Genomic DNA, 25,199 nt, shown 5'->3' on the forward strand with positions numbered 1-25,199 from the left:
ATTTTATTTTATTAATTTTTATTATTGCTTGTTTTATTTTATTTTATTAATTCTTATTATTGCTTGTCTTTATTTTATTTCATCAATTTTTTATTATTGCTTGTTTTATTTTATTTCATTAATTTTTATTATTGCTTGTTTTTTATTTTATTACATTAATTTTTGTTATTAAATATATACACCCCTGCCTTGTTTTTTTTATTATTTTTTATTATTAAATATATGCAAGTGCATTTTCTGTGTATTTATGGCGATTTGAATGCTAACAAGCCTGCCTTTCTTGGCCAATTATAGTGGTGATGATGATGATGGTGATGGTGATATTGATATCAACAAGCCTCTGAGGCACGGCCAATGTAACTTGCTGTGATTTTTACAAACTCATGCGCAGTGAAGAAAAACCACAGTCCCTTGCCCAAGTACACACTTCTGAGAAGTACAGTTGAACCCGAGGGCAAGTCCATTTCTGCCATCTGTCTAGGAATAATGCCAAAATGTCCTCCATTTTGATCATGCCTAAAAAACATGCATTTATATTAAGATTTTTTTAAAAAAAAACCCTCAATTTTTTCGCATGTCCTCCATTTTTTAAAAATGTGTCCTACATTTGAAAATGTTGCCCTACATTTGTCCCGGTTTGAAGGTCCTGACTTATAGCAACCCTATGTGTGACTAAAGTAGGAATAATTTCTGAGAATGCTTTTCTTAAGTTAAAAAAAACCCCTCCTCTTTAGGTTTATTGCCTCAAGAATCACCACAAGTTCTCCTCACCCCCTTCAAACATTCAGTACCCATGGGTATTAGATGCCTGAATACAGATTGGGCACATTCAGCACTTGGAAGTAGCACTATTACCTGTAAAGAGCTCTGTTACAGGTTTGGAGGTATCTCCTCATACAAACCTGCTAGAGCCCTAAGATCACCCAGGGAAGGCTTTCTCTCAGTCCCTCCACCTCACAGGTTCACCTGGTGAGGACACCACTTACACACAGCTGTGCAAAGAATATGGCCATTATACTATGGCCAAAAAAAAAGTACGACTGCAAGCATAAGGGAAATTACATGTCTATAAAATATGCATGGGATTCTTTTCAGAGCTACTGCCTATTTCTGAAGATTAAGCTTCTGGGCAAGGGAGAGGAATAGGGGGCAGTTTTGATAGACAGATTGAAAAAAAATACTGTTCTTACTGAAGGATGTTGGCAGTAGGGTTTCATGTAATGTAGCCTGCTTTGTTTCTGCAGCAAGGAAGAATCAAGAGAAAATTCATCAGCTAATCTGCACATTTTAAACTATTTAAGCTTGAGGTATAGCTTTGTATTCATAACAATCCTTCAGGTTGTTCCTTTGCATGACTTGTTTTTAGGGGCTGAGCCTGGCAGTCATTTCTAAAAACCTCTACACTATATTGAGTGTAATATACACTGCTGTTGTGTGCCTCCAAGTTGTTTCCAATTTGTGGCAAACCCGAAGTGAAACTATCATGGACTTTTCTTGGCAGTATTTGTTTGCCATTGCCTTCCCCTTGAGGCTGAGAGCATGTGACTTGCCCAAGGTCAATCACTGGGTTTTTTGACCAAGTGGAGAACTGAACCTATCTCCAGAGTCATAGTCCAGCACTCAAACCACTACACCAGACTAGCTCCCATACAGTAATACACACATTCTATACTATACACACAAAGATATATATAATGTGTATATAATTCATAGTGTATACATATATAGTTTATAGCAGGGGTAGGCAACCTGCGGCCCGTGGGCCGGATGCGGCCCGGCAAGGCCTTGGGGCTGGCCCCAGCCTGGTCCTGCCGCCGATTGCCGCCAGAGCCTTTGGCCTCTTGCGTGAAGGCGTGGGGCCTTTGGTCTATCAGGAGGAGGGGGGCAAGGGGGGCGATTGTCTATAGAAGCCTCAGAAACATGCATTTATATTAACATTTTTTAAAAAATCAGCAAATTTTTGTGTGTGTCCTCCATTTTTTAAAAAAAGTGTCCTCCATTTGAAAATTTTGTCCCACATTTGTCCCGGTTTATTTATTTATTTAATTTTTTTTTTAAAATAATTTTTTATTTTTTGGCTTCGGCCCCCCAGTTGTCTGAGGGACAGCAACCCGGCCCCTGGCTCAAAAATGTTGCCTACCCCTGGTTTATAGTGTATATGTGATCATATTGCAAAATAGAGATAATAAGGATACAAAATCTGAAGTAGATCACACTATGCTTCTGTTTTTATTTCTTTACTGTGGCCAAGACCTTGTGTGAAATAAGAGTTCCTCAAGTGGAACTATGCTAAATTTCTCCTCTCAAAGCCCTCAACTCACTGCTTAGATACTGCAGCTTCTCACTTAGAGAGTGACAGGTGACTGGAGAAGTGTATGGTGTGTTCCTGTAGCCATACACAAACCAATGATTTCATCCACCACTTGTCAAGAATAAATAAGGATAATTTTTCTGGTCAGTTGGATGTCTAGCCAAGCTAGAAAACATTTTTGAAAGTGTTTGGTTGCAGTTAACCTATAATAAGTACTGTACAAAGGTGTGCAAGGACATATTCTTTGGAACATTTTAATACTGTTCTTAAGCAAACTGGCTAGAATCCTTTATCACAGAGTATGTTACATAACTCTGCATATACTCAGTCACATATCAGAGGATTTAAGAAGCCCTGTTAGTGAATTGTGTAGATGTATAGCAAGTGTGTTGTGGTGTGCATTGGCACTCCCTACTTGGTGTCCTAACGCACAACAGGACCTATGCACAAGGGGACCAGTGTGCATTGTTCCCAATACACAACTGCACAATTCTAATTCCCACAGACCCAGTACATTTAGGAAAAAGCAACTCTGCCACAGGTTTATGGCCACTGTTAACTGCAATATGACCAGTTTATCAATAAGCAGCATTACAGAAGCCCATGTGCACAGGCTAAATACAAATTAAATAATTAAATTTAAAAGATAGAGAAAAGATCAAAGTAATCTCTGGAGCAACTCTCCTAAGTGGAAAAGCAATAACATTTGCAACAACATTCAGACTTTAAAAAGAAGCAGTGGGGGAATAAGCCTGCTGTAGAGAAAATGGGTAGCATGAAACTAGAAGCCAGGGTTATCCAGTGAAACTGAATAGTGAAGGAGTCAGGATGGATAAAAGAAAGTACTTCTTCACACAGTGCATAATTAAACTGGGAAATTTACTATCACCATTTAAATGGCTTTTAAAAAGGTGTATCTCAGCAACTGGAGGGGAAGAAATAATTAGGAGGAAGAGCTGCATAAAGCAAAACAGTAACAGAAGTAAAGTGGGCCCTTGGTATCCACTAGGGTTTGGTTCCAGAACTCCCTGTGGATACCAAAATACATGGATGCTTAAGTCCCATTATAGACAAAGGCATAGTAAAATGGTCTCCCTTATATAAAATGGCAAGATCAAGGTTTGCTTTCAGGAATTTATATTTTCTGAATATTTTCAAGCCGTGGATGATTGAATCCTCGGATAAAGAATTCATGGGTACAGAAGGCCAATTGTATGCATAAAACATAGATCTTTTTACAAGTGCACATAACCATAGCAATGTAAAGCTGTAATAATAACATGTCATTGCAAAATACATATTTATAAAGATAAACAACCAACAAGTTTTCATTAATGTTCCATGAGTGATAATACTCTTTTTCAAGGGCATTTTGCAGACAAAAAGAGAAATATAGAAATTGTGGGATGATATAGGACAGAATGTAATAAAGGGGTGGACAAAGGGTTGTCTATTCCAAGACACTCAGGGTCAAAAAAACAGTTTAGACCTTGGAGACCCCTGGCTTTAAAAACAGAAAGTGAACAGGAAGTGATTTTGTAAATAAAAGTGTCTCCTGGCCCTAAAATGGTAAAGGGGAGCCAAACGAATTGTGGCAAAATACCACCCAAACCTCCAAGTGGGTCTTTAGGCATGTTTTGGGTCCAATTTATTTTTAAAAGAATAAAAATTGTCAGGTGGTGTAGCAGATGTACGACCTTCCAAGATCTCCTGGGAGGACTAGTGTGGCTCCCTAGCCTCTAAAAGCTGCCCTCCCCTTTTCTAATACAATAGATCATAGAATCATAGAATCATAGAGTTGGAAGAGACCACAAGGGCCATCCAGTCCAACCCCCTGCCATGCAGGAAATCCAAATCAAAGCATCCCCAACAGATGGCCATCTAGCCTCTGCTTAAAGACCTCCAAGGAAGGAGACTCCACTACACTCCGGGGGAGTTTGTTCCACTGTCGATATTAAGAACACTGTGGAAGAGTGGGATTTTACTGGGAATCCATGGGATGTCATTACTGGAAGTATGAACTGTAATCCTGCTGGGGTGTTGTGTTTTTGTAAGTGAGCTTGCATCTGTGGGAAATAGAATTGTGAAGATGTGCAACATCTGTATCCAGTACAGAGCTTCTGTTATTTAAATATGCAGCAGAGACAGCAAAGGGACTGATGCTGAATAGAACCAAAGTGAATCAGTACCAATGCACTTCAGCCTTCAATGCACTTTGGACCATAATGCATACCAGGCACTCTTGCCAGTATCCCATTACATGGGTGTCCTGTTACATTATGGTGGGCATGCTTTAACTGGAGAGCTTGCATTGAAAAGGAGTTTGATTTGATGGCTCATGAGGCCTCTTCCAGCTCTATGATTATAGGATTCTGTGATCTCTGCAATTCAGTAACTGGGTTCCTTAGCACCACTACTACATAGCTGAGTGCATGCAGTTGTACACTGAGTAAAGGTCATACAGGATTCTGGCATTGCATGACTATTATTTGCTATATGACATTTTTAATTTGTTGCCTGTTTTATTGAACCCTTTCCTGTATTGTTATGTATTATTTATATGCATTATGCTATTATTTCTTAGATTGTACACCATGGGCAGGTTTACTCTTATCTATTTTATTGTTTGTATGTACAGCACTGTGCAAATCTACAGCGCTATATAAATAAAGCATAATAATAATAACAATAACAATAATAATATTTTTAATGGCACAATGGCTAAGATCTCACATTGAATAGATGGAGCATGATTTTATGATCACAGAGCATGTGGCAGCACAATGCCATCTGATTAGTGAATTGTACAACAAAATATGTATGTACATCTCATGCACAATGTGAAACCATACACAACCATGTGTAATGCAAATGCACACCCATGCACAAAGTGTATGTGCAACCATCTACAGTGCTTAGCCATGCACAATGGCACTGAATGCTCAACTCCATTTTTGCAACCTTGAAATGAATCTCTTCTGCATCTGAGAAAAACAACCAGCCACTGCTGTAGAGGAATTTATGTATGCGTAAGACACCAACTGGGTTCCAGCCAATACTGTTATATGGCTGTGATTAATAATCCCCATTTAATACATGTTTCTATAATTGTATTACATGCAGCTTTTTCATTTTCTTTTTTGTTTTGTTTTTTTGTTTGTTTCAATTAATTTGTAGAACCAGTCTTGTTTTGTGATGCTGTTCAAAATGACATAAGACAAACTCATCAAGGGTGCGGCTATCCATAGTACTAGTTATTATGACTTGACTATATATTGCATCCAGTATCAGTGAGTATATTCCAGTTGCTGAGGAACATGAGTGGGAAGGGGCTATTACCCGAATGTCATTGGTGGCTGGTGGTTCTCATCTTTGTGAGATAGTGAATTCACTCTAGATTTTAATCTAGGTTTTTAAAAAGCTGTCCAAAGTGCTGTGCTAGCTTTATAAACTAGTGCAGCACCTGGGACAGTTCATTTAAAGCTAGCCAAAAGCTGGAATGGCTTCATTCCCCACAGGCCACCAGCTGCCACTAGACCATGGTCTTAGTTTTTTGTGGGTTTTCAGTCTATGTGACCATGTTCTAGAAGGGTTTATTCCTGACATTTCGCCAGCATCTGTGGCTGACATCTTCAGAGAATGCTGGCATGGAAGAGAGTGGGGTACATATAAACTGTGTGACCCTGGGTAGGGAGGAGTGATTTCCATGTTAATCTGTGTATTGTTCTGTTGTTGAATGGCAAGGCCTCAGAGTGGGAGGATATGCAAAGAGGATAAGTGTTTGTTTAATTAGTGATCATTGTCTGCTGGGAAAACCCCTGACCCTGGGTGGTTTTCCATTTGCATTTTGCTGGGTCTTGATTTTAATGTTTTTCAGGACTAGTAGCCAAACTTTGCTAACTTTAAGGCTTTTTTGTTTCCTGTCTTGGTGTTTGTGGATTTCAATGGCTTCCCTGTGCATGCTGACCTGATAGCTGTTGGCATGGTCCAGAATTTCAGTGTTTTCAAATAGCATTTTATGCCCAGCATGGTTTGTAACATGTTCTGTTTGTGGAGTTGTGGACCATGGCCTATTTGTGGAGTTCTAAATAGGTATTTGGTTGGACACTGTAGGAACAAAATACATAATTTAGTGCGACTTAGATAAAATTTTGCAGTCTGATCTAACAGGGCTCTTCTTATATACTGCCCTGGAAGGTGTATACAAGTCAAGAATATGCACAAGAACTCTATTATGTCTCTCTCAGACAAAAATGAAGCAGAAACTCCCCTCAGAGTCAAGCTAGACATGAAAAGGTATGTTTTATTTCCCATAACAATATTTCTTCAGAGGCACATGCTTCAGCAATCAGATTTACAAATTAACTCTGTGTGTTTATCATCCAATGACCAATTACAAAATGAAGAATATAAGATACATAGGTGAGGAAAAGCACATGCTATGACAGAAGGTTGTCTTTCACTACCTGGGTAACAATCTCTACCCCACCCCCACCCCATGTGATAAGCATAGTCAGGTGTTTATGCTGAGACCTGTGATATCTAAAGGATGGCACACATTTCAATGCCTATGTATGCACAAATCTCAGCTAAATCACACAGTGCTTTGAAGCAGACCTAATTCTCTCTTTACTCAATAAACCATTGGCATGACACACATGCCCATGAGCATTCTATCCCTAACCCAGATGTTTTTCAAGCTAAAAGAAAGGAACAGGAAGGTGGAAATGAGAATGACTAGGAAGGACAGAAAAAGAAAAGAGAGAGATGTAAGGAAATGAGGTGTCACTCAAGGAATGGTGTACAAAGGGAGCTTTGAAAATATTAATGTAAAGGTATGAAGACTGAAAAGAAACTGTTCACCTTCACTTACATTTTTTTAAAATTCTTTTCCTCTTTTTTTTCTTCCTCTCATTTTAAAGGACAACAGAGCTCCACATTAAATCCTGTATGTGGCCCAGATGCACAATTTTCTGCTACAGAGCACAGAAAATATCTAGCTGAATATTAGTATAAATATCTGGGCCAGGCAATGGCTAAAACCCACCTTTTCCATTCCTTTTCTGTGGGAACAGCCCAAAGCTGAAGTGTTGCACACATCAAGTTGCTTTTTACATTCCTTTTGTGGGGGAAACCACTCATAAATCTTCTTTTTCTGCTTGTGTCTGCTACAAATACTCCTATAAATCTTTCCTCCACTTTCTTCACTACCTCTCAAAGGCCTCCATAAATCTTGTGGTGTGTCTTTGCTTTCCCCACACAATATAGCTCTCTACTGCAGTGTTAGCTGGTTAGCTGCAAGGCACCATTCACTTTTTGGAGTTAGTTGCATTGTAGGCAACTCATTTTATTGGTGGATCTTTGTCAAATCTCAACATTAAAAGCTAGGCAGTCCTTTTATGGAATCCAGACAAATCTCCCCCTTGTAAACCTAGGTCAGGAGAGCCAGTGTGGCATAGTGGCTTGAGTGTTAGACTATAACTCTAGAGACCAGGGTTCAGTTCTGCTTCAGACATGAAACCCACTGGATGACCTTGGGGAAGTCAACTGCTCTCAGCCTCAGGAGAAAGCAATGGCAATAGCAATAGCAAGTACATTTCTATAATGCTTATCAGTGCACTTAAGCACTCCCTAAGCAGTTTACAAACCAACAAGCTGAGTACTCATTTGAGTGACCTTGGAAGGATGACAGGCTGAGTCAATCCTGAACCCCTGGCTGGTATTGAACTCACAACCTTGTGATTTGTGAGTGAGTGGCTGCAGTACAGGTATTTAACTGTGCCACCAGAGCACCAATGGCAACCCTCGTCTTAACAAATCTTGCCAAGAAAACTCATGATAAGTTTACCTTAGGGTCACCAAAAATCAAAAATGACTTGAAGGCACACAACAACAACAACAACAACAACAAACTCATGTCAGTCTTCCGCCTGCAATATAGAGCTGCAATACAAAAAGCTTGGCCTTGTGTTTGTGTGTATTCTTTCACCTGTTGACGTATGGTGACTCCATGAATTTCATAGAGTTTATTTAGGGGAGGAATACTCAGAGGTAGTTTTACCAGTTCCTTCCTCTGAAATATAGCCTCCAGCACCTGGTATTGGCTGGTGGTGTCCCCTAAGTAAATGTTAGACATCTACAGCAAGTGAAATAATTTGTTTTGTTTTATTTGCCAACAAGTCAGCTGTGACTTACAGTGTGTCTATGAATAAGAGACCTCCAAGAGACTCTCCTGCTCAGGTTTTACCAAGTCAGGGTTGTGGCTTCCTTGAGTTAGTTTATCCAGCTGTAGTGTGATATTCCTCTTTTCCTACTGCCTTTGACTTTACCAAGCATTATCAGCTTTTTCAGTCAGTCATATCATCTCATAATATGTAGAAAAGTCTCAGTAATGGTCTCTTCTCTTGGCTTTTAGTGAGACCTCAGGCTTGATTTGTTCTAGGATTTAGCTGTCCGTGGTATCCATAGCACTCTTCAACACATTACAATTGAGCTGTTTTTTCTTTCTGTCAGCTTTCTACACTGTCCAAATTTCACAGCCACACAGAGACTGGAAATACTATGGCATGGTTGGTTCTGATTTTGGTGTTCAATGATATAGCTTTGGATGCTTTGATTGAGAGTTCCTGCATGGCAGGGGGTTGGACTGGATGGCCCTCTTCCAACTCTACGATTTGGTCTCTTCCAACTCTACAATTCTATGATTCTATGATACTTTGAGGACCCCATCTAGTTCCTTCATAGCTACCCTTCCAAGTCAAAGGCTGCATATACACTGCAGAATTAATACAGGTTGATGTCAATTTAGCTGCCATGACTCAATGCTATGGAATTCTCGGATTTGCAGTTTTGTGAGATATTTAGCCTTCTCTGTCAGAGAACTCTGGTGCCATAACAAACTACAAATCCCAGGATTCCATAGGATGGATCCATGGCAGTTAAAGTGGTGTCAAACTGCATTAATTCTGCAGTGTAGTGGCAACCTTCTGATTTCTTGAATAATCTGGTACCGAAGCATTAGTGGCAAATTAATGAAACTATATGGGGCCCATGGAGGTTTCAGATGTGTGTCTCTGAAATGAACATGGAAGTTAAGTACTGGTGGAGGCAAATGCCAGAAGTGAAAAGACATATCATAGGGAATGTGACCGGCAGGAAAAATATTATATTTTTTCACATGGAGCCTTCCAGGAGTGGCTACACTACAACTCCCATCAGTCCTAGTCATCATAGACACTGGTCAGGGAGAATTAGACATAAAGTTCACCAACTGGAAGGCCATGTGTTCACCAGGCCTATGTTAAGCACACTTTCAGAGCTGTCCCAAGACATTTTACTGCCTAAGGCAGACCAGCATATGTGCTCACATAAACACCCACCCTGCTCAAATCACCCAACACCAGATAATTTATTTTGGTGCCCGAGGCAGAAAACCCCATCTGTACCTATCTGTCTGGGAGTAAAAATACAATAAAAAGAGCTAAGTAACACTGTGCTGCACTTTCATGAGAAAACAAAATCAGCTGCCTCAGGCAGCTGCCCTTATTCTGACTAATGATCAGGTGTGTCCTGTGGGTGTTGTCTTTTTCATTGTAAATCAACAGTTTGGCCCTTTGGATATTGTTGTTCTGTGCCTTCACACTGACTCCAAATTAAGCTGCGCTTATAGGTTTTTCTTTACAAGATTTATTCAAAGATGTTTACCTTTGTCTGACTCGAAGGTGGAGAAAAAGTGACTTGCCTAAGATCACCCAGTGGATTTCCATCACTGAGCAGGGATTTGAACCAGTCCCAGTCCAACACAAAATCATTAATCCACACTGGCTCTCTGGCTCTTCAGTCCATATCTAAAAGCACACATTTTAGGAAGAAGAATTTTTAGTTTTTTGTGGGTTTTTCGGGCTATGTGGCTGGAAATTATATCCAGACTCCTGTTAGTGTCTTATGTATGTGCTAGTTTACCTATGGAAGTGTTTTGGATTTTTTTGTTCAGTGTATAATGTCCACATTCTGTTCAAGGTTGAAGAAGCGGAGCTGCACATACAATGCCACTGTACATGAAGATGCACACATTGTCCATGGGTGGGCAACAGAAATCAGTGGACACTGCTCATGTGCATTGTACATGGATGAGCAGCTGCACTGGTTGTTTGCCTGCGCATTTAGTATCCTAGTTCAGCTGAGCAATGCTGCTGTTTAGCACAAGGTTTACATTGCACAATTAAGGCAAAACTCTGCATTCAATAGATTTATAGTATGCAGTTTCTCTAACAGAGGATATTGGTCTAAGATTCTGTTAAATGCAGCATAAAATTGTGTAAGCTCCTTCTACAGCAGCAGCATATTTCTAATGGCTATTCAAACTGTAGTAGAATACTATCCTGAGATGCTAGAAGCAGTAACGCAAACGGGTATTCCACATCAAATGCCATAGTATTGGTTCACTGGTTGATTTTATTAGGTGCAGACTTTTTGCATTTCTCTCTGTTGAATTTTATTTTGTTAGGTTAAACTCATTTTTACCATTCCTATTTACATACCTGTTTTTGGATGTATAAGCTATCCTTCACTGTTTTATACCAGGGACAATTAGATAAGGACTCTGACATCTGTTCATAACAAGCCCTGAAAAGATGGGCTAGAATAGTACAAACCAAGCTCAAGCTATCCTATCCTGACCGGTGAGGAGATGGGTGGGTGTTCACATCCCATGCCATGGACCTGCTACCATGGCATGCCCTTTACCTCCCTCCGCCATTGCTGCTAGTGAGAAGACCATCGTCATCATCTCCAACATGGAAACGGGGCACCTGGCTGCACCCACATGGCCAGGCATCCAATTTCTATATGAGACCTGGAATTGGGTTCTTCTCACTAGTGACAATGGTGGAGGGAAGTAAGGAGCATGCAGAGCCATCTGATCTGCTGGGGTTTGTCACAGAGTTTCGGGGAAACTCCATGACAAATGGCATATGGAAGAACTTCCTGACAGTAAGGGCTGTCTGACAGTGTAACACACTCCCTCGGAGTGTAGTGGAATCTCCCTCTTTGAGGTCTATAAACAGAGGCTGGATGGCCATCTGTCGGGGATGCTTTGATTTGGATTTCCTGCATGGCAGGTGGTTGGACTGGATGGCCCTTGCGGTCTCTTCCAACTCTATTATTCTATGATATCATTTTGACCTGCTAAAGTCCCTTTGATGAAGGATTGGACTGGATCCACCAGTTCCTTGTCTGATCTGCTGGATCCCAGCCTGGTCTTGGCCCTGGGCTAATGGGCTATATCATCTAAACAGGACTGTGCGAGGCTGGGGAGGAACATGGCGCTTTTGGCAGTCAATGTTAGGAAGAAGATAGGACATTGACACCACATGACTGCCAATATAGTGAATGCCCTGGCAGTGAAGTTTTGCACCTGGGGATTAGTATGATTGTGAGCTCATTGATGGGTTTTCCTCTTCAATGAAAAGAGACACCCTAACCATGCTTAGGAGATGCAACAGCTACAGGTTGGAGGTGGCAACATATGGTACGTGTTGCCAAATCTGCCTTTTTCAGGGTCTAATCACAGTTTGAAAGCTGCATGTAGTAATCTTCTTCATAATGCTCCAGGCCATTTAAAAGGAAACAACATGCTGCTTTTAAATGTGCCCACTTCTGAGGCTTGTCATGCGTTACTGAGAAGTAAAATACGGACAAAAATTGAATCTCTGTGTGAATGTCTGCAAGTAGAGTTACCCGTTGATTGTGCTACTCAGGCCTTGCATTGAACAGCAGTGTTACACAACTGAATGCATAGCCAGTTGTGCAGCCAAATGCACAACTGAATGTGCATGTACATGGATGTAATAACTCACATGCACAACTGTGTTACATGTACAGCTTTGCTTCTGAAATGTTGAACTGAATGTGTCATGTACTGGCTGAGCTTAGTTCAGAATCAAGCCTATGTGAAAAGAAAGCTTTAGTCAGAAAACTAAACATGTTCATAGCAATGTTATTAGGAGTAAAACAATTTAAGTTAAATGGTATATTAAAAGCAATTCAGAGCGCACTCAGATTTCATTCATTCATCCCACTCCAAAACATCCCTTTTCTAAGAACTACCCCACAGTCTCTCTCCATACCAGGCATTCCCACTGGACTGATCTTGACAGCTCCTGATGCATCTTCTGTCCCCTTCACATTTGTTATCCAACTCCAGAAAAGATAAACATCCCTTCCAACCAGTAACACTAAAGGCATGACATAATCCATCATCCAGTAATACAAAACAAAGCAGGTACAGCAAAATTAACTAGCAAGCATGGCAGAAATTCTGAGGTACTCAAATCCTGACAGAATGTCGATATTCCACATGTCCTGTTGCTTCCATAGGGGAATTTACCCATGTTTAAGATATCACAGGGATTCTAGCCTATGTTCTAAAAATGTGAACAGACAAATATTTTAAAAATGGTTTAGTCAGTGGTAAAATGCAAAAAGAAATGGGTGCATGAGGGAAAATGCAAGCAAAAGAGAGGTATATTAGGAAAAATGCATAGAAAAAAGGTGTCCAATCACTCTATGCAGGAAGTTTCAGAACCAGTGGAGGGTGGTCATTCGGATGTCGGTGGGGCAAAGACTCCTCTTTGGAGCTTAGTCCAAGCTTTATAGGAGCTATCCAGAATGCTGAACTTACAGTCCACAGGATCGGTAATTGTGGTTTCACTTGCCCGCATCTGGGGGGGATCTTTCCAGCCACATCTGGAAATTCTCCAGTGTGACTCTATGATCAGCTTCCAGTGGAAAATAGCATTTGCTGTTTCTGCTTATCCGTGATAACCTGGGAACAGATCCCTTGTAGCTACAGGAATTGGACTGTATTTTGGAGACAGGGTTAAACACCTTAGACAATTCCTTTGAATTTTCGACAAAGAGCTAAAGTAGATTAATTACCCATGGACATCGGGGCCACCAGCCTATATGGCTAAAAGCCTGGTAAAAGCATTGGGTGGGAAGAGAGTACAGGAAAGATATGGAGAAACACAATAAAATAAAGACCAAAAGTGGTCCACATCCCTATTCAGAGATAAATTACCTCTGAATATACATTTGATTCTGTCTTCATGCTTATAGCCATTGATCACTATTCTCCATGAAATATTTACAACTCCTTATAGTGAATTCCAAGTCATTTGGGTTTGCTGCACTGCTTTATCTGTTTGCTCTAACCTGGTCCTTGTTTGTCTCTCTTTCTCCCTTTTTTCACTCCTCTTGGGTTTTCATGTGCTATTTCTGTCATCAGCTACCATTCCTGTCTTCTGAATATAATTCCCCTCTGGTCTGATCTAGCAAGTTCTGCAAACCTTATCTTGCATCTCATGAGAGGCTGCATAATCACTGAGGGGGGGGGGGGAAGTCAAGATAAAAAGAAATTATAAGGAAATTGCTATTTTTTTTTCAGGGGATATAAAAAATAAAGATCATTTTAACAACACAAAGTCTGATTTCCAAAGAGGTAATATTCGTGCATTTGGTTGTTATGGAGATATTATGTTTACTTTGCTCTTATTGTAGAAAGAGCATGGAAGAGAACAGTGTTGCTTTGTAAAATCAGGAACTAAATGTTGGGTGAAGTTCTGCAGATGGGACTCAAAGGCAAACAGCATATTTACTGTTAAAATCCATCTGTTAACTGGGGGCAGTTGCAATTTAATAATTGGAGGAGTTTACACAACTTCAGGGCAATATTGCTTTCTAAAAAATCCTACCCGGTAGCATGCTGTGATTTTCTGCTGCTTGTTCATAGGAATATATCACCCACAAATACCATACAAAGCTGTGAACCTTGTTACAAATATTTGGATTCTTAGTTGCCCTCTTTCTCTTAGACCTGAATAGGTTTAAATAACCCAGTCCATAACCTGTGCCAGTGGGTGGTTAAACTGAAGGGGGTTAGGGACTGCTTGCATCATTTGATGGGCTTTTGCTGTAATACAGCAGCTAGAAAAGCCAATGCAATCCTAGGCTGCATCAATAGGACTGAGGGAAGTAATAATACTACTGTTGATTTATGGCAACCCCAGGAATTTCATAGGGTTTTCTTAGGTAAGGAATACTCAGAGGTGTTTCTTCCAGTTACTTCCTCTGTAGCCTACAGCCCTTGGTATTCATTGGCAGTCTCCCATCCAAGTACTAACCAAAGCTGATCCTGTTTAGCTCCCAAAATCAGATAGAATCTGGTGCCTTTAGGGTACTTAAGACACCAATTTGTTAATAGATGGGATAAAATTTTTGTGGTATCAATAGCAGAACCTAATTTTAAATCCTTATAAGTCACAAAACTGCAGCAACAATACACTTCTTTGACAGCCTGATTATTTATTCCCTTGCCTTCTCATCTGAGCCTGATGCCTTAAGGGCACCTGACTCTCTCCCTCCCTCTCTCTCAGCTTCAATTAAGCTCCTTCAGCATGTGGATACCCTGTCACAGATTAAATTGAACACAGACAAATGTAGTACACAGTGAGAAAATAAACCAGACATGCCAATATTCCAGCCTAATTGGGAATGAATTTTACCAGCCATCAAACAATTCACACAGTAGATGTTGACATTGCAGCTAGTACAGCAAAAATCACCTTGGAGGATTTCTTTGACCCAGAGAGACTGGCTGTATCAAAAGGGCAAAAAAGTGACTGAAACACTTTGAAGATGTAGTAGAGGTGAGTTGAGGGGGAGTGACAATTTTGAAGGTTCAACACGAGAGTCCCCATGGCTACACCCATAAAGAGAGTCCAAAAAGGCAAGCAGCTGTATTGATCTGCATCAGCAAAGTAGTTCTAGCAATTTTCCTCTCCATCGGGGCATGTCTTCTGTGAAAGGGGAGTATCTTAATCACTTATTCAACATCAAGAATCCTCAGATGCTTCTCATTATAACAGGAATTGCTCACAAAGGTACAAATGTTGCTAGGAAACTTCTCCTCCCCACCCACCCACCATGAAAATTGCAACTAAGCTCAAAGGAAGGGGAGCAGATGACATCACTATCCATACTAATCAAAGAAATACTATGGTTGGCTTCCCATTCAGTAGTTGCATGACCATAAAATGGATTATTGACTCAGTAACATTGGGACTTCATGTTTGAAATTATTAATGGCCAAATACAACCCCAAAAACCTAGCTCTTAAGCCAGGCAACATCCCAACCAAAGGGTTTCTGAGCCACTGTAGATTTGAAGCACTGGGAAATGATGATTGCAGCACTCTCTTGATCATGGGACAGTTTGAGAGAAGTAGTTGCTCCAGGACCACAAGGGTTCTCTCCAACTACCTGTCTGAATGCATCCAGTATCCCAAACTGTTGTTGTTGCTGCTGCTGCTGTCATTGTTGTTGTGTGCCTTCAAGTCATTTCCAACTTATGGTGACCCTATCATGGGGATTTCTTGGCAAGATTTGTTCAGAGGAGGTTTGCCATTGCCGTCCCCTGAGAATGAGAGAGAATGACTTGCCCATGGTCACCCAGGAGGTTTCATGGCCAAGGTGGGAATCAAACCTTGGACTCCACAGAGTTGTAGTCCAGCACTCAAACCATTATACCTTGCCGGTTTCTCATCCAGATCTGCAGCACGTTGTAAGCCCTTTGACCAGGGCACTTCCTGGCTTAAGAGGTAGACTTTTGAGGAAGTAGTATCAGAAGAAAGTGGTATCATACAACAATGGGACTTTTTTGTCATTGCTATGTCTGATGACATGGTCATTGTCTTGGCTATTGGCTTTAACTCTGTGAGCCCTGAACTTTTTGTACCAATGAATTGGTGGCTTGCTTATAGATTTGTGCAGTAGTTTAGTTTGGAGAAGACAAGACCAAGAAGAGATGATAGCCATCTTTAAATATCTGAAGAAAGATAAAATAGGAAATGATGCTTGCTTGCTTGCTTTCTCCAGAAACTAGACCACAAAGCAATGGATTCAAGAGATTCTACCTATACAATCACTTTACTGTAAGAGTTGTTCAGCAATGGAATAGATTTCCTTGGAGAGTAGTGGACTCTCCTTTGAAGGTTTTTACACAGAAGTTAGATGGCCACCTCTCAGAAGTGTTTTAGAATCTTTGGCGGGTTCCACACCACCAGAAAGTACATGCTCGGCACGTACCAGGGTTAGGAAGGGGCGTCTTTTCCGGACACCCCTAACCCTAGTACGTGCCGAGCACGTACAAAATGGCGGCGCCCATTCTACATGGGCGCTGCCATTTTGACGTAGTGGACACTTAGCATCCGCACATCTCGGCACCATTATGATGCCGCAAGTGCGCCAATGGCGCTTTGCGGCGTCATAATGGCACCGCAAAAAGAGGCCGCTTGCTCAGTGCAGGCTCTCCAACTAAAGCATCCCATTCAGGTAGCTGACCAGCATCTTTCTGAAGATGTTCAGAATAGGAGACCCCACCACTGCTCTAGGCAATTGGCTCCATTGCTGAACTGCTCTCTGTCAAGACATTCCTTCTACTCTCTGAAGATGCCAGCCACAGATGCTGGCAAAACGTCAGGAAGAAGCTCTTCTAGAACATGGCCACATAGCCCGAAACCCCCCCCCCCATCTATGGATACTGGCCATGAAAGCCTTCAACATTCCTTCTACTGTTCAATCAAAATCTACTGTCCTGTAACTTAAAGCCATTAGATTTGGTCCTACCTTCTGGGGCAGCAGAGAACAGGCATGTCCCCCTCCTCTTTGTGACAGCTTTTGGTTTTTACTTGAAGAGTACAATCGTGTCACCCCCTAGTCTTCTCTTCACCAAGCTGAACATGCTCAGCTCCTTCAACCTTTCTTCATGTGTTGTGTTCTCCATACCTCTTGGATGATAAATTCTTGTTGCCCTTCTTTGAGCCTGTTCCAACTTATTTATATTGTTCTTTAAATGAAGGGCGCAGAACTTAACCTAGTACTCCAGATGAGACCTGACTACTGTAGAATATAGTGAGAGTATTATTTCCCTTGACTTGGAAACTATGCTTCTATTTATGCAGTGTAAAATAGCATTTGCCTTCTTTGCTCCATCATCACCCGTATTGGCACATGTTCGATTCATGTTGTTTATTCCTACATGTCAGAGAGTTGGATTAGACGCCCCTGCAATCCCTGCCAGCTCTGTGAGTCCATGATGCTATACTGTATACAATTTCAGAAGTATAGTTTAAGTATCTCACTCCCTGTAGGAACACTGCTTGAAACACTGGGAGGAGGAGTTTCCAGGCTTGTCTGCCCAATTAAAATACTCCTCATTCCAGTTGAATGGAATGCAATCTGGCCACACACAATTCAAAGAAGTTCAGGTTTTTCGGGGGGGGGTCCTTAAACTCTACACAAAAAGGATTTGTGGTTTTTACTGGAGTATCCAGAGAACTCTGCAGAAATGTGCATTATCACAAATTTGGCCATCTGTCTGCTTTGCATGGATTTGGATGGCTGTGCATTTCCAGCAGAGGGATACTGAATAGCTGTGAATAGATGTGAATTTACACAGGAAAATGAAGACAATTAACTGTCGATGCAAATGTGTGAAAATATGCATCAATGTGCATAATACACTTACATGTAGACTAACCCTTCATGAATTGCAAGAAGAGAAAAAGGGGTCAAAAGGCTCTTCCCCTTCTCTTTGTGTCAGCCTGAATAGTTCCAAAATATGACAAAAATGGCAGATTCATCTGCTAAGGAAAACATTATCCACACAGTGGAACCTTAAAATATGAGACAGAATTTGTTTTTAATGTAATTCCCAAATAACCCCTATTTTCCAGTGTATTTCCCTGTAAACAGAGATGCTGCTATAAAAGGCTGCATCCATAATCAAAACTCAACTGTTATGTTGAGCAAATGTATGTACTGGTTGATTATTTGTTTTCGTTTTTAAAGTTGTACAATTGTAGAATGAACAGTAACAGCAATGTTTCCATCTGGACTAAACATGAAGAAATAGTTCAAAACAATTGCTTTCAAAGATGCTATAAAATGAGGCATTTAAGGACACACACACACACACACACAGAGATTTGGCACAGCTAATCCTGACTCATCATCATATCATTATGGTTTCTGGGTCCCTCCTTCCCTCTTCTGTTGCCGTTGCTGATCTCCTTCTCTTCTTTCTTCCCCTCTTTTTCTCCCCAATCCTCCTTTTCTAGCTTTCTTCTTCTATCCATCTTTCCCTAGTGCAGAATTTTTCCTCACCTTGTAGCGTTAACTCATTTCTTTATTCAGTCTTTTAAAGAAATGAGTGCATTAAAATAATAGTGTGCAAAATGATCTTGTAGCACCTAGAAAGAAGTCGGTAGTAGGAGCTTTTGTGTCTACTTCCTCAGGTGCATACCTTCTCCCCATGCATCTGAGAAAGTAAGTCTACAAAAGAGCATGCTACCAACTTCTGCCTTTCATTTAGTATGAAAGGTGCTACCAGATCCCTCTGCATACTATTTTCCACACTGATATGGCAATTTCTTTGAATTAAAATGTTAGTTACAAACAAACATGCACACACATAGAAGATCTGCTTTAGGAAATGAAATTTAAAGTTGGAACATGGCAGGCAAAACCTAAGATGCTTAACCCTTTCCACAACCACCAGTCAAAATCCCTCTCCAAACTGCTTCTTTCTCCCTGCATAGGGTCCCAAAAGTGTATTCCAAATGATTGCAGTAAATTATACTGACATGGAAGCCGTGCCCATCTTCTGGGTCCCATTGTTCACACTAAACTTCCAAATTCCCTCATTATTTCTTCAATTCCTGGAGGCTAAGTGCCAATTAATGTTAATCTACTGTGCTGTTGTTCTAACCACAAGCCTGCCAACAGGTTTGTTTTGAACATGTTACTAAAATGCTCATCTTGTCACAGAATGTTTGCTGTTCCTAAAAGGAACCAATGAGTTGTGACTAATACTATGAGGAGTTAGATTGATTTGCCTGACCCCCCCCCCCCCCCGCCTAAATAAAAAATGCTGAAAAGCTTTGCAACTGCACCTTCAAGAGCACTTGTAGAAGAATTTCCTGTGTTCATAAAAATAACTGCTTGGCTGCTATCACAAAAAACAGCCAAGCTTGAGTATATTCCCAGAGTGTACTATCAGTTCCCTCCAAAGGAATCACTTGGCCCACTTGCTTGAATTATCTGAGGTTACTTATTTCCATCATAAGAATATTCTTCCAGACTATTCTTTGTGAAGTGCTATGGTGTGAGCTGTATAGTCTGAACTGTGATTTGACGAAGAAGCTAAAAATTCTTTGCTAGAGATCCTAACCCCAATCAAAGCAGTGTGTGCGTGCGTGCGTGCGTGCATGCCTTCAAGTCATCTATCAATTTTTGGCAGCCACATCAATATATCTGTCTTATATTATATCAAAACATTGATCCATCTAGCTCAGTATTCACTTCACTGGTTAGCAATGGCACCTCTGAATTTCAGACAAATATCTTTCCCAACCATAACTAGATATGCAGAGGGCTGGTCCTGGAAGCTTCACCATGCAAAGCATATGCTCTGCCATTAAGTGCTCTGCCTCTCCTCCAGTAACTGAAATACAGCACCCACCAAGTTTCAATCTGGAAATGCGATTACTATGCAACCAGGTAATATTTTGTGACAGCATTCTGGAATCCCTGGGACAAGGCAATCATGAAATGGAACAATATAATCACCCCTATCCCATATGATCCCCTGCTTTCATCCTTCATATGACCATCCATCTTGGGAACACAGGAGTGGATCCTTTGCAACCAGGGAAGTGGTTTCCAAACTTGAATCTCCAGATATTATTGGACTACAACCTCAGAATCCTTAATCATTGACATTGCTGGGAGTCTTGAAGTTGTAGTTGGCCAATATTTGGAGATTAGAGATTGGGAACAACTGCACTAGAGTAATGTACTAATCTAGAGACACAGAATCCCCACTAACAGTTGACTGGGCAGTACCTATAATTGTGTATGGCCTGCTGTAACTTTCATCTCTGACTGTGTGGTAAACCCAAGTTACTGCTCTCTTCACATCCCCAGATCTACAAACGACGGAGAGTTGTCTTGTTATGGGGTCAGAGGCTAATGCACCACTGTCTCTCCTTGCATTTGCAGCTGCCATGCACTAAGCTTTTAAGCTCCTTCTGGGTAACTTGTGGTTGTCTGTTTCTATTTCTTGAGTGCCAGGTTTGGCTATAAGGCTGTTTTTGAAAATGCGCCCTGTGATTTACTGGTGAAAGATCTGAGCGTATAATTGGCAGTGTCCTATTTTTTGAAAAAATGTCCTTGAGTTGTTTTAGACACCACAGAAAAGAACTTGATTGGTGTGGTCAAACAAGGGTGTAATTTTTCCTGGTGTGAGAGCTCTAAATCTCTACAGCTGCCTGACTCCCTAGTAGTGTATTATCATACTTGAGCCTGCTCAGTATGAAGGAAGGGGGCTGCTGTAAGTTTTGATTCATCCATCAGCAGTGTGCTATTAAAGACTTTCCACCCCTCCCCACAGCAGCCAGGCATGCTAGCAAACAAACCCTTGAATTAAACTCTTGGGCTGTTACTGAGTAAAGTACATGCAAAGTTGCCAGATACAGATCTCAATTATAACAGAGATGCTGTTGAGCTGGCTATTTGTTCCATGAAGTTCTAAATAGTGACACAGAATTCTAAAAGGAGGGTCCCTCCTTTGCAGTAGATGCCCTCCCTTAAAGTGGAGGACAGCTGATAGCCTAATGAAGTCTGTATTGTAATAACCCAAAGTCTCTGAGTATCTCTCCACTCTCGTGCTTAAAACTCTGAGGTTCTGTGACTTAGCTTAGAAGTGGCACCTCATATGTTATAACTTTTGGTCAGTTCTGTTTCTTGAGCGCACTGGGTGGACCACCCAACAAAGAAGTAGATACTGGAGTATCATTTGGTTCTGTGCAGAAATAGGGGGGCCATTTTACATCAGAATTAGAATATGAACACCTGTTTCAGAAAGACTGAGAAATTGTTTTTTTGTCAGGAGCCCTGATGATGCAGTGGTTAAATGCAGGTACTGCAGCAACAAGGCTGTGAGTTCGATCCCAGGGCTCCAAGGTTGACTCAGCCTTCCATCCTTTCGTAGGTCAGTAAAATGAGTACCCACCTTGTTGGGAACAATTAGCTTACAGATTGTAAACCATGTAGAGAGTGGTATAGAAATGTAAATGCTATTGCTAAATGCTACTGGTCCCTGACTGGTAATGACTACTAATGACATAGCAAGTATAGGAAGTAGGGTCTTCAGTCTAATGGATTTGTTTGCCTCTAAGTGTGGTATAGTGGTTTGAGCATTGGACTATAACTCTGGAGATGAAGGTTCAATTTCCCATTCAGCCATAAAACCCATTGGATGACTTTGGGCAAGTCACATGCTCTTAGCCTCAGGGGAAGGCAATAGTAAACCTCCTCTAACAAATCTTGACAAGAAAACCCCACGAAAGGGTTGCCATAAGTTGGAAACAACTTGAAGGCACACACGACCACCACGAGAAGACTGGAAAGATTTGATATTATATTAGGAAAAAACTTGGGGGTTATCATCAGTACTTAGCTTGGAAGTTTAGATGGCAACAGTACTGATGCATAATAGCCTTTTTTATTTACTATTATCATAGAGGGTTTTTAAAAGGGAGGGGAAGCAAGCTTCAGAATTATACAAAAAAATTATTTTATTTTTTAAATTAAAGTTATACTGTTCTGTAAAATCACCATAATCAAGGTTTATGAAATAAGAAAATAGATAAAAGAGGTAGATTGAACAAATTAAATATGAAGATGAAGAAATAAATTATTATGTCTATGTTTGATCTGATTTGGGGGAAGAGAGAGGCTTTCCTCCCTTTTTTATGTATAATTGTATATTATTTGATGAACAACAGTTTATAATATATATACTCACACACACATATACACATTTACTTCTCTTATTAATAAAAAGTTTTTAAAGTTAAAACAGGTTTAAAAGGTTTAAAACCATGACACTTTGAAGTAAATCAGTGAGACCCAAAGGCTTTAATAAACAGTCATGTGTTTGCTTGGTAAGTACAAAGTCAGTGTTGATGCCAGTTGGGCCTCCAAGGGAAGGGCGTTCCACGTTTGGGGTGCCAAATGGCTGAGAAAGCCTTCTCCCACACCCTCACAAAAGGTATTGATCTCACTGGTGGAACACAATGGAAGGCCCTCCCAGCAGACCTCAGTCCTTGGACAGTACATTAGATGAAAATTTGGGGGTAGGATGGGGAGAAGCTACCATTGAAAGAAAGCACATTGTATTTGAAAGACAAAGGGATTTCCCATCTCACGCACCACAATATTGTGAAGCATTGCTGCTCATGACAGCTTTATTCTCTCTTTCTCTCTCCAGGTTTTGGGATGTCCACACCAGCAACGGTAGCTGGCAAAGCCTTTCTTATTGTTTACGGTCTATTTGGATGTGCTGGGACCATCCTCTTCTTCAACCTCTTCCTGGAGCGCATCATCTCGCTTCTGGCTTTGGTCATGAAGGCTTGCCATGAGAGGCAGCTGCGGAGGAGTGGTCTTCTACCTCCAACATGTCGCCGGGGCTCAGGCCTGTCTGATGCGGACAGCTTGATTGGTTGGAAGCCATCAGTCTATCACGTGATGCTGATTTTGGGAATTCTTGCCATTACTATTTCTTGCTGTGCCTCAGCCATGTACACAGCTGTGGAAGGATGGAATTACATTGACTCCTTATACTACTGTTTTGTCACCTTCAGTACCATTGGATTTGGAGATCTAGTGAGCAGTCAAAATGCAGTCTATCGCAATCAGGGATTATACAGATTTGGGAACTTCATGTTTATATTAATGGGAGTATGCTGCATATACTCTCTTTTTAATGTCATCTCAATTGTAATCAAGCAGGTTTTAAACTGGATGTTAAGAAAGTTTCGTTGCAGGTGTTGCCCGGATTGCAATAAGCCAACCACTCGCCTAGGGAGGCGCAACGCAATCACTCCGGGATCCCGCTTCCGGAGGCACAACTTCCCTGCAGAGACAGACGGACAGTATGACAGTGACACAGACGGAAGAAGGCTTTCAGGTGAAATGATCTCCATGAGAGATCTTACAGCCTCCAACAAAGTCTCTCTGGCACTTCTGCAAAAGCAATTATCCGAGACAGCCAACGGCTACCCCCGGAGCGTCTGCATAAACACTAGACAAAATGGCTTTTCTGGAGGAGTAGGCGCTCTAGCTATCATGAACAATAGACTGGCAGAGACAAGTGATTCTAGGTAGAAATTTTGAAATTATCTTCTATAAAGCCAAGACATTTTCTTATTCTTTATTTAATAAAACATTATTTCAAAAAATCTTTAAGTTGATCTCAAGGGCACGTTACTGGCAAATGTTATGTTTTCTTTTTAAATGTTAATTATTCAAAATGATGCATTCATCTTAGAATAATGCAAGCATATTTATCCCCTTCAAATTCTGATTCCTTCACAGGTAGCATCAGGAATAGCAATGTGTCATTAATTCACAGATAGGAACCATTGACTACCACTGAGGAGCAACTGCTGGGACTCAGAGAGGAGATTCTGACCACTCAATAGTATTAGTTTGAGGCTGAAAACAGAGGCAGGGAATGCCTCAAATATCATTATTATACACACATTTGATTGCTGACTGGACATCCTCCCTCTGCATGGGTATTGACAGCTGGCACCCAAATAGGATGGCTAACCAATTAGCAATCACTTGCATAGCAGGGAACGCAGGGATGCCTGAGCCATCACTATGTACATAAGAAGTGGTTGCTGAATAAGCTAAGTATCTTCCTTAGGCCTTCCGCCTGTTCGCTCGCTTCCAGCACAACCTCCTAAGTGCTATCATTAAGTGGGAGATGGAAAAATGTGTCCCTATTTTATTACCCCACAGCTGCATCCAGGAGCCTGCTAGCTAACTTTTTCTGCTGACTAGTTCTAACATAGATTTCATACAACAGGATTCATTGTTGAATACAGGCAAAAAGATAGCATAACATTAAGATCTGCAGAGCTTAATTAAGGGAGGTTGGGAACTCAAAACGCAGCACCCACAGTTCAAAACATTATAGATCAGTTTTGCATCTGTGAAGAGCTAATGAACCATCAGCTTTCCTCATAGCTACTAAATATGTGCATCCAAAGGAACAGGAATATGCACTGAAACATTGATAAAGCTGTCTCTCATGGCAAGCTTTCATGACCAATGTGAAGACCATGAAAATGAAATCTCAGAATGATAATGCTGCTGCTATTGATCAGTGACATAGTACTTTCATTTTTCTAATTTTGTCCTAATTTTAAAGACTGAAGATTGTACAATAACTGCATGAGGCAGCTGATGCTTATTTCTGCTCTATAAACAGGGAAGCATTGCTGAAAAATAGCAGATTGCTCAAGGCCAAAGAATAATTGCATGGTAAAAGAAAAGCTCAGGTATGCTGGATTCAAGTTCAACTCTAAACACAATAGACCTTATGCTCTCTCATGCGTTGTGTGTGTTGTGTTGTGTGCCTTCAAGTCATTTCCAACTTACAGCAAACCTAAGGTGACCCTATCATGGGGTTTTCTTGGCAAGATTTGTTCAGAGGACATTTGCCATTTCCTTCCCCTGAGGCTGAGAGCATGTGACTTGCCCAAAGTCACCCAGTGGGTTTCACGGCTGAGCTGGGAATCGAACTCTAGTCTCCAGAGTCATAGTCCAACACTGAAACCACTGCACCACATGTCTCTTTCTGATAGTTTAATACCCAAAGTGACTGCCCTAGTTTTCTCTTGATTTCACTATAGCCCAAAGAGTATTTATCATTTTCAGCACTAATTACAAACATATTACCGGTAATACTGCCTTAA

The 25,199-nt window shown here is 40.9% G+C and overlaps 1 protein-coding gene across 2 annotated transcripts in view; it reads left to right on the top strand.

Moving 5' to 3' along the window:
• Positions 1–23,598, top strand: part of KCNK12 (potassium two pore domain channel subfamily K member 12) — a 72,959-nt gene extending 49,361 nt beyond the window's left edge. For both annotated transcript variants that reach the window (XM_042446854.1, XM_042446853.1), the window contains exon 3: positions 22,703–23,598. In XM_042446854.1, coding sequence (XP_042302788.1) covers positions 22,703–23,598 — 896 coding nt within the window. The remainder of the gene's footprint in view (positions 1–22,702) is intronic.
• The last annotated feature ends 1,601 nt before the right edge of the window (positions 23,599–25,199 follow it).

The sequence above is a fragment of the Sceloporus undulatus genome, chromosome 1 (assembly GCF_019175285.1).
Source record: "Sceloporus undulatus isolate JIND9_A2432 ecotype Alabama chromosome 1, SceUnd_v1.1, whole genome shotgun sequence".
Lineage (NCBI taxonomy): Eukaryota > Metazoa > Chordata > Lepidosauria > Squamata > Phrynosomatidae > Sceloporus > Sceloporus undulatus.